Here is a 9,542-nt window from a genome sequence, read left to right on the forward strand (position 1 = left end):
CATCAGAACCTGCACCGCCCCGAGTGTATGTATATGTTCACGTTTCCTTCATCTGAACCCATGACCTTGTCCATTTATCCATGACTCACTTACCCTAAGAATTTCACCAAGTTTTCAACAGTTTTTAAATCATAGACGTCCAAATATTAATGCGTGAGATTATCATTTTATTGACATGAGACTTAACTTTGGTGCAAAACAAAACACAACAAACTGTGGCAAAACCCAAAGGGTTTACAAGCTTTTGCTGCATCATCTTATAAATATTTAGCAAAATTTTCCTCCTAGAAATACCATGCAATTCATGGACAAAACAAAATCACCAGAAGTAAATCCCGACACTGCAATCAACAGAATTACATTGTAAATATAGTAACAGACACACATTACATTACATTACATTGCGATCATTTGGCAGACGCTTTTATCCAAAGCGACTTACATTACCACCCTTCGCAGAGGGGGGAGCAATTGAGGGTTCGGTGCCTTGCTCAGGGGCACCTCGGCAGGGACTCGAACCGGCAACCCTCCGGTTCCCAAACGCAAGCTCTACCCACTGAGCTAATCCCTACTGCCACACGTTTGAACTCACATGGTGAAGAGCAGAAACCCACTGAAGGTGTTGTAATGCATGCCATCATCATAGATAACCCTGTTTGCCAGGAGATCCACAGAGACCGTGTCCCCAACCTCCAGGGGGATGACCACGGCGTTGCTGCCCATGTCGTTACCATCGGCCCCTGAGAGATCCCACACGGAAACCAGCCTCACTCCGTTCTTCTTGAGGCTCACAGCAGAGTTTGGTGTGCTTTTGAGGTTGTTGAACATTGAGAATCGGAAGAAGAACATTCCTTTGACCATTGCTGTGAAAAAGCCTGCCAAAATAAAAACTGCAGTCAGCATAAAGGTCACCATTTGTTTGTGGCTCTTTCTACGGAAAATGCAGACAAACTTCAAATACCTGTTGAAGGATTGTAGCTCTGGCCAGTGTTGGCGAAGACATTCTTATACTGCAGTGGGGTATCAACTTGGAAAGGTCCAGTGTCTCCACTCTCAGTATCTCTTAGAGTAGCAGAAAAGGCCACTTGTGGAGCACCTGCAGAATCACATTTCAGAGATTAGGATTTATAAAGAGAACCATTAGTCATTCTCAAAAGATGATGCAGTGTTTTACCTCCAATCAGGCTCCGCAGCTCCAGCACTTCCTTTTCAGCATTTACCATCTTCGTCTCCAGGTATGCCATTTTTTCAGCCATGTTTGTCACTTTCTCTCCCACGGCTCCCAGAGAGAGTGCCAGAGTGGCGAGGGAGCCGGTATCAGAGGAGCAGTGTGAACATGGACAGGTCTGGTTTTCACTGACTTGTGCTTTGCATGGAGCGCAGCAAAGCACAACCAGCAGCACTGCAACTGTCTTCATCCTGACGGGTTGAAATCTCCGCAGTCTTTCCCTTCCCAGTCTTTTATATGGAGGCTAACCTGAGGTAAACATTAACCAGGCTCAGCTGACCTTGTCATCAATGTTTGTATTTACTGAGGTTTCCCTTGGGAAACGTTTGCACTCATGGAGCGCCTGCAGCATCACATTTCAGAGATTAGAATTTGTAAATAAAACCATTAGTCACTCTCAAAGTATTTACTGAGGTTTACCATGGGAAACTTCTGCAAACTCAAATATACTATTTTACTACTACTACTATACTAATGCTTGTATTATTAACTTTTGAAATGTTTTTTTTCCTGTTATCATGTAGACCCAAGTCATTAAAACAAGTACACATGTGCAAAGTTAGAGTTGTGTTTAATAAAGAAGACAAAGCAGTCTGCACTGTGGGAGCTGTGTCCCTCAGCTGGAACGTGTCACCATAATACAGTACATAGATCAATAAAACCTTAAATGTAGAAATAAAAGTAACAGCAAATAATCTTAAAACAATGATTGACCTTGCAATAGTGTATACACTATATATCTTTAGTATACACTGTTGCCAAGGCATGACCCAGCACTCATATGTTGCCTTTGATGGTAGCATATGGGTACTGTGACTCAACTTGAGAGGTATAACAATGACTGAACAACCCGTTTCTTTCCTGAAAACCTGAATTTGTGTGCAAAGATTGATCAGTTTCAGGACACACAGGTAACCAGGGGAGACGGTGTCTTTGCATTCTGCTTTATATCACAAACCAGACTACTTTCACCCCTGCATGTAACCTGGAATCTGCCTTTGCATTTACTGAGGTTTCAGTTGTAAATACACAAATTAGTACATAAGGACATTTTTGTCATATATCTCATATCTCACACACACACACACACACACACACACACACACACACACACACACACACACACACACACACACACACACACACACACACACACACACACACACACACACACACACACACACACACACACACACACACACACACACACACACACACACACACACACACACACACACACACACACACACACACACACACACACACACACACACACACACACACACACACACACACACACACACACACACACACACACACACACACACACACACACACACACACACACACACACACACACACACACACACTGAACAAGCTAAGCTTGTGTCTTAGTCTTGCTCACTGGTGAACATTTATGTTTTGACCTGTGGTAGCAAAGGAATATAACAAATAAAATCAATCAATCAACGGCGCCCGATGTCAGTTGACCAAAAAACCCAACACTTGTAAGTTAACTGACCAAAAACAAAGTCCTTTGCTTTTTCAGACGTTTCCAGCACTGCAGACCAGACGCTCGTCTGCATGCTACAGTGTCACAAAGACACCTCTGCTACAGGAACAGATTTTTATTTATTAAATCCCTAAAATCAGTACAGGTACATACATTCTTTTGTGGTGTATAAATAAAAAATATTTGGTAATCGTGTGCAAAATAATAAGACAACGGGTGTGAGCGGCAGGCTGGCAATGGACTCCCTCACACAGACTGCCGTCTCACCGGTGCCACCTGGCGGCATCGATAAAGCATCGCAGTCCGCAACTCAAAGGCGCTGACCATCTGCTTAACAACCTGGTCAAAGAACGAGTTGGCCAGCTGCGAGTGCAGAAGAGACTTGAACTCAAAGGACACCTATAGATGACAGAGCAAAGGTGTTAGGTTGTTTCCTTGACGCAACCAACAATGGAATAAATGAATCTAGATACGCTCTTATTTACTTGTACACTTACGTGGAAATCCACATCGCAGGAGTCGGGTTGGTCTTTGGCTCCAGGGGCAAACCTCCATATGGTTTCAAGATGGCTGAAGAGGGATCCGTCAGTGCATACGGCCTGATTGCAAACAAAGGGGCGAGAAGGTCACACGCCTGTGCAGGGTCCCATTACCTTAAGTATTTAGTTCCAAGCATTTCCACTCAAATGACAAGCGTGAATTCACAATAATGGCTAACGAGAAGCGAGGCGAGGACTCACCCTGACTTGGTGGTTTGGGATGACGGTGACCTTAGAGACGTAGCGCTCCACAAGTGGGGCGAAACCTATTTGGAGCTCTGCCAGGACCACACCATCTTTCCCCTTCATCATCCGCGATCTCTTGCACCAGGGAACAAAATGCTGGTACTGGTCCACGCTGGCCACCACACTGTAGACCTGCTCCGGCGTAAACCTGAAGACACACACACAAACAGACAGTTAAGCCAAATTCCCCATATAACACCTTCTAAATTCCCAGCATTCCGGGGGCAGATGAGTGTCTGACTCACTTTAACGTCCTGCGCTCTGTGTACTCAATCCTGCGGGAGTTGGCGGAGGCAATCAAGTTGATGAAGCCGCGACTGGAGGAGGTGCCGCTCCTGAGGGGGGCGTGGGGGCAGAGGGACAGGCAGGCGTGCCGCAACGCCAGAGCTCCACAGCATCTCATGGGTCTAACAGGGGAGAGGAAACCAGTCAAAGGGAGCACGAGGATCAACTCGATTCATGCACCATGTCATCTATGAATTATTGATTAGTTTCCTGTGCGTTTACTACTGAAGAACAAAGATGAAGAGGTCGACACAATGTTCTAAAATGCTGATCCCATGAAGATTTAATGATTTGTATTACATACATTTTCAAGTGTGTCCTACAATTAACATTACATCATTGATCAATATTTGAAACAAGGAGAGCAATGGCATCAGATTTACTTGATTTATCTTTGTCCACGGATGGTTGCTTATCTAAACCCTGGAGCCTGCAGGATTAGAGCTCAACACTCACCAGACATAATCCACTCCGCTGTTTGCATTAGTTTCACATTCACTGAATTTCCGAATTTAGCTGAATTGGCAAAACCAAACTGCAAAACCAACAATGAGCGGTTTTAGGCCCATTGTAGCAAACAAAACCGGATACCGGTGCTATGTTGTCCGATTTTGCGTTTAAAACCTGTTGAAATTAGGAATGTGGGCTGCAAAACGATACAATCAATGAGTAAAGAGCCAAAACAACCACAACAACCAGGCTGGGAACTTTTCAACAAAACGTTTGTAGTAAACAATCATGTATTGTAATCCCGCACTGTGTGTGTTCCTCCGTGACGTAACCAGGCAGCTTGGTTACTCGAAAGGCGTGAAACAAAAACAGCAGGGGACAATGGGGAAGCAAACGCGACCCCCCGTTTGGCCAAAGAGCTTCACTCGCACTTCGACAGAAACGTAACTTTATGCGCATTAAAGCAAATATACAAACATGCGAGTTAAAGCAGCGGCACATATAGTCTGAACGCACTGGCTCGTTCGTGTCGAGTCTCTTTCTTTAGTCCGACTTGTACCGACTGTATTTATCGCGTCGTTAGTCGATCGCATCTCACCTGATACCGGCGCATCTTAGGCTTCCCTGCTGCAGCGCGTTAGAGGATCGAGCTGCAGACATGTGCGTCACGGTCCTGAGGAAGAGGAGAAGCGGAGTCTTGCTGCTCATGGTGAAGAAGGTTGGAGTAAAGCAGTATAGAGCAGTTTAAAAGGGAGTCGGCGGAGACGTGTCTTCACAGCTGCAACCGGCGTTTGGCGCTGACGAGGATACGCTCTGCCTTGTTGATAAGGAACGCAGTGACGTCATCAATAGTGGGCCGGGTCACTGTATCTGACCAATCACTGATGATAAATGAGGGAGTGTAAAAACCATTGATTGATGATTCCTAAATCAATGGAGCAATTCAAATTATATGAAATCAGATGATCATGTTACCCAAATGATAACATAATTATTTCAAAGCTTTGTTGTTCACTGACTAATGAGACTTTAAGATTATACAGCTATTCAGTTCCAAAGGAATTTTTAAAACCCAAGTATTGATTGTACAATGATTTTCTGAAATGATGAAAATACAAGGAATCTTGGCTTAAAGGTTATTTTCCTTTCCTTTTATTACAGAGGACCTTTATATTTGATATTTAGAGTTCTGTGGAATTAAAAAGTTAAGCAATCTTTTTTTTATGTGACATTACTTAACACAAACACACCCACTTTTAAGCAATAAATCCCAAATAAGTCCAGGTATCCTGTCATCACAATGACTCAAGTCAAATCAAGGCCACATGTGAGTTACTGAATTTTGTAAAGTGAACGATATGACCAACACGTCAAACAGCTGGACTTTGGCAGTGCCACAGAGGAATAAAGGTCATCTGGTGAAATGTTGTCGAGCCCTCAGATTGAAATAGGGGGACTTGATCTGATCAAAGAAGGGTTGAAATTAAGCAATCATTCCAACGGAAGCCAGAGCCGGGAAAACTTCATTTGTAGCCGCAGTCAGGCAAACATGTGTAAGGTTATAACAGAGCACATTTAAGGGATTAGGGCTGATCCAAGAGGTGCAGCGGGAACAGCTGGAGATCAAGATGGCCCCTGTTCTTCCACTTAATCTATTGACTTCATTGTTCACTCACTGAAAGGCAGTTTCGCATCCTCCTCTGCGTTTGTCCCACACCATCCCATGAAGATTTTAAAGGAATTTATTTAACATGAACAGATTTCACGAGGTTAAATGCATATGCAGCACACTAAATGTGCTTATTTAGGTAAATCACTCATTTCACTCTTATTTACTGTCCCGGGACATATCTCACCTCTGCACCGACACCAAGACGCTGGTTTGTAATGACGTCACTGAGGGTAGGTTGCTGGTTCACTGGCTTCTATGAATCATTTACGAATTATCCAAAAACAGTCAGATACATTTCACAACAGACGAAATAATCAAATGACACCGTTAAAGACCATCACAGTACACTGCAGCACAGTGTGTGTGTGTCAAATGTAACATAGATTCATATATATATATATCGTAAAATGTAGATATTCTGGTGACAATTTAACTGTATATTAAGCATTGTTACCCATAGTTACAAACAGAGAGCATTGTACTGTAGCGTGGGTGGACACAAACACATACACAAACATAAGCTCAAAGTCACATGATCCAATCTCAGGAGACACCCTGAAATACTTTAAACACACGAAAAACCTGAAGTACTTTGAACATTCGACTTGCAGGCTGCCTGACATGAGAGACAGAAGCTGGTTTCCCTCTCTTAGATTCCAGAGTGGCATGCTGAGAGAGGAAGACCTCCTTGTTTACTGACAATTTACATAGCAAAGAGAGTCTTCCAGTGAAACCATGACAACCATTGTAGAAAGAACACAATCACACATTTGGAGTGCAGAGGCCATTGCGTCATTCAACATCTATCCTGCTGCAAGTATCACTCCACTGAACCAAAATAGTTCAATCTGAGATAAGGACTTTACCTTGTGATCATTGAACAGCCCAGAATAGAAGCAGATACTCCTTCCCGTGATCTTTGTCACAGTAACCAAGCACTGACCCCAGCTAAGCAAAAATAGGAAGTCACAGCACGTCACCTTCATTCCAAGGAACTTAAACTAAAAAAGAAAAATATCTACCACAGCATTTAAAATGAAAGGGAAAAGCATGAATCGACCTAGCAGGGAGAGATATGGAGGGCGAGTCACGGTTTTTGATTTAAAGTTAACGGTTTTAATCGTCAGCGCCTGTGTCAGCTGAGAAGATGTGTTTGCTCATGGCGCTGATGTACTGCAAGCCGTCTGGTGCCGCGGTCTTCAGCGCTGTGAGAGGAGGCACAGCGCCCCTGGTGAAATATCTGAACGCAGGCCGGGAGGACTCAATGGCCTCTAGAAACACCTAGAAGACACACACACACACACACACACACACACACACACACCCACACACACAAATATTACTTTGGTCAGTAAACGCTACTTACGGATCAAAGGAAGAGGAGGAGGAGGAGGTGGAGTAAGCAAAGTATAGAGTTGAAGGAAAACTGACCCCGCATGCTGAAGGAGAGGAAAGAGGAGGGATGGGGGAAGCAAGAAAGGAAGCAATGAAGGAAGGCAAAAGCAAAGAAGGGACAAGACAAAAGAGAAGAAGAAGAAGGGGCAGGGGTGTGGGGCAGGTTGGGGTTCGGTGCCTTGCTCAAGGGCACCTCAGCCGTGCCCTGGAGGCAAATTGTCAACTCTGCATCTGGGCACCCACGCTTTTTCGTCGACAGGGGACTCAAACCGGCTTCCCTCTGGTTCCCAAGCGAGTCCCCTATGGACTGAGCCACTGCGAAATCTGAACCTCTAAAGTAACTTGAAACCAAGGGAGTCCAATATAGTAAATAAAGCTACAGGGAAAACTACAATATCAAGTACATGAAACGCTATCTGGCATCTGAGTAACATTAACAATGTGTGTAACTCACCTTCACTATGTCCTCCGTGTCCTGTGCTGCATTCTGGAACACTGCATCGCAGTGCTGCAGGTATTTGTCATATAGGCGGAGCGTGCGGGCGTCCACCTGATCCAGAGAAGCGTCCCCGACCTCCACTTTCTGGATGTTGGCCAGGAAGTCGGTGTTGACGGGGCCGCACTCGATGAGACTCACGCTGTGCCAAGCAACATGCAATCAATGGCGTTTCTTTTTTTCTGAGATCTTATTGAAAGACTTGGAATATGGAATAGATCAGGGAGCAGGACACTGAAAACTCACTGGATGTTGAAGTGGTGCAGCAGAATGGCCAAACTCTCACACACGCCCTCGATTGCAAACTTACTGCCGCAGTAAACCTCATTGAAAGGCAAACCTGCAGACCAACACAGGTTCTTGGGTTAGTTCGACTCCTAGAACATTAATAGAATACAAACACTACTCCTTCTTTTCTTTCCCACCATGAAGTCCTCCGTTGCTGCCAGTGACCAGGATGTGTCCCTGGCCCCGAGCCTTCATCTCTGGCAGGAAGGCCTGGATGGTCTGGATGGTGCCCAGGAGGTTGACGTCCAGAATCTGCCTCATGGTGTCCAAAGCCTGCACCTCCAGAGGTCCCATCAACCCCACGCCAGCGTTACACACTGAGTCACAAACGTCCAATTCTCAATCCTAACCAGAACGTAACAACACAGACCTCAACATGTGATGAAGAACATACCCAGGATGTCCACCCGTTCCTCCACGATCCTGCCTCGAGCCTCAAAGATGGACTGCCGGTCAGTCACGTCCATTTGGAGGATGTCCAAAGTGTCCCTGTGCAGGCCTTTCACACACTCCAGAAGACGCTCCTTCTTAGCCAGGTTCCTCATGGAGGCGTAGACTAAACGGCACATGGATGAACGTGTCAGGGAAGGAGGTCAGACCAGTTGCTCTGACGGAGAAGCACCACCTCACCTTACCTTTGTATGCCTTGTTGGGGTCGGAGGCCAGGCGGACGGCCAGGCTGAGGCCAATCCCAGAGGAGCAGCCCGTGATCAGCACCACCTTCTGATCCATGGAGCCTTCAGGTTTCCTCTACCGCTCTGCACAGAGAAAAGCTGCAGCACAGTGAGTCCACCGATAGGCGATAGACGGGCCAAACCATCCCGCCTCTTCCCTGTCTTGTGTTTTTTACCTTTTTCACTATCACAAGGCCACCGGAATCTAAACACGCCACTGTTCCCAGACACTGCTCCGTCCTCCTGTGCTATAACAAATATCATAGCCATGGCACTGCCTTGAACCTTCCAGAGTTCCCATCCTTGGGATATCCATGGCAGCCAGTGTTGTTTTTGTCCTGTGGGGTAGATATGACATGCTTGGACTTGTTGTTGTGAGTTGGTAACATCTTATTTACTGCAATTAAACTCAGCTTTTGATAACAAACATAATGAGCACTTGTGTTTGTCCATTTGCACTGATATGACCAGCAGGTGGCAGCAACGATCACCTCATCAGACCTCGGAATAAAGCTGCAACACTGACTTCTCCACATGATTTAGCCTGACCATCTGCCAGTGCAAGAATTTTGGCTCCAAGTATGAAATCGATACAATTAAAAGAGAAACTGGATTCATTTTGTAAGTATGAGATTCCGACTCGCAGCCCCGCGCGAGCCTGTTATAATGCCTCTGTTTATAATCCATCATAAATGGAATGCAGTGGACATTTAAAATTTCAGTATCAGTTAGTTTTCAGTAGGTGGCGATGAAACC

The 9,542-nt window shown here is 45.2% G+C and overlaps 3 protein-coding genes across 3 annotated transcripts; all 3 read right to left on the reverse strand.

Annotated features, from left to right (window-relative positions):
- Nucleotides 1-150: 150 nt before the first annotated feature.
- Nucleotides 151-1,448, reverse strand: LOC142993368 (complement C1q-like protein 2). The gene is made up of 4 exons (XM_076144035.1): nucleotides 1,175-1,448; nucleotides 962-1,096; nucleotides 576-875; nucleotides 151-382 (listed from the first exon to the last, which is right to left on the reverse strand). Exons 1-3 carry the CDS (start codon nucleotides 1,416-1,418, stop codon nucleotides 589-591), a joined length of 666 nt encoding a protein of 221 aa, XP_076000150.1. The 5' UTR covers nucleotides 1,419-1,448; the 3' UTR covers nucleotides 151-382; nucleotides 576-588.
- Nucleotides 1,449-2,591: 1,143 nt separating this feature from the next.
- Nucleotides 2,592-5,056, reverse strand: LOC142993452 (coenzyme Q-binding protein COQ10 homolog, mitochondrial). The gene is made up of 5 exons (XM_076144192.1): nucleotides 4,860-5,056; nucleotides 3,772-3,933; nucleotides 3,482-3,674; nucleotides 3,239-3,340; nucleotides 2,592-3,140 (listed from the first exon to the last, which is right to left on the reverse strand). Exons 1-5 carry the CDS (start codon nucleotides 4,967-4,969, stop codon nucleotides 2,988-2,990), a joined length of 720 nt encoding a protein of 239 aa, XP_076000307.1. The 5' UTR covers nucleotides 4,970-5,056; the 3' UTR covers nucleotides 2,592-2,987.
- A 1,993-nt stretch (nucleotides 5,057-7,049) lies between these two features.
- hsd17b1 (hydroxysteroid (17-beta) dehydrogenase 1) lies at nucleotides 7,050-8,875 on the reverse strand. Its single transcript, XM_076144346.1, has 6 exons — nucleotides 8,748-8,875; nucleotides 8,507-8,668; nucleotides 8,250-8,429; nucleotides 8,071-8,164; nucleotides 7,783-7,966; nucleotides 7,050-7,214 (listed from the first exon to the last, which is right to left on the reverse strand). The coding sequence occupies exons 1-6, from the start codon at nucleotides 8,842-8,844 to the stop codon at nucleotides 7,050-7,052; spliced, it is 882 nt and encodes a 293-aa protein (XP_076000461.1). The 5' UTR covers nucleotides 8,845-8,875.
- Nucleotides 8,876-9,542: the final 667 nt, after the last annotated feature.

Source organism: Genypterus blacodes, unplaced genomic scaffold (genome assembly GCF_046128005.1).
Source record: "Genypterus blacodes isolate CSIRO-AG114 ecotype Tasmania unplaced genomic scaffold, CSIRO-AGI_Gbla_v1 ptg000028l_1, whole genome shotgun sequence".
Lineage (NCBI taxonomy): Eukaryota > Metazoa > Chordata > Actinopteri > Ophidiiformes > Ophidiidae > Genypterus > Genypterus blacodes.

Bases quoted from the DNA above. Each gene is read 5' to 3' on its own strand.
- LOC142993368 (XM_076144035.1), bottom strand. From the start codon at position 1,418: ATGAAGACAGTTGCAGTGCTGCTGGTTGTGCTTTGCTGCGCTCCATGC. The intron at 1,097-1,174 runs GTAAAACACTGC...GTGATTCTGCAG, and splicing joins GCTGCGGAGCCTGATTGGAG to GTGCTCCACAAGTGGCCTTT. The intron at 876-961 runs GTATTTGAAGTT...TTATTTTGGCAG, and splicing joins GAGCTACAATCCTTCAACAG to GCTTTTTCACAGCAATGGTC.
- LOC142993452 (XM_076144192.1), bottom strand. From the start codon at position 4,969: ATGAGCAGCAAGACTCCGCTTCTCCTCTTCCTCAGGACCGTGACGCAC. The intron at 3,934-4,859 runs GTGAGATGCGAT...CTCCCCTGTTAG, and splicing joins CTAAGATGCGCCGGTATCAG to ACCCATGAGATGCTGTGGAG. The intron at 3,141-3,238 runs GTAAGTGTACAA...TGTCATCTATAG, and splicing joins CCTGCGATGTGGATTTCCAC to GTGTCCTTTGAGTTCAAGTC.
- hsd17b1 (XM_076144346.1), bottom strand. From the start codon at position 8,844: ATGGATCAGAAGGTGGTGCTGATCACGGGCTGCTCCTCTGGGATTGGC. The intron at 8,430-8,506 runs GTATGTTCTTCA...TTTGTGACTCAG, and splicing joins GGAACGGGTGGACATCCTGG to TGTGTAACGCTGGCGTGGGG. The intron at 8,165-8,249 runs GTGGGAAAGAAA...GTTGGTCTGCAG, and splicing joins CAGCAACGGAGGACTTCATG to GTTTGCCTTTCAATGAGGTT.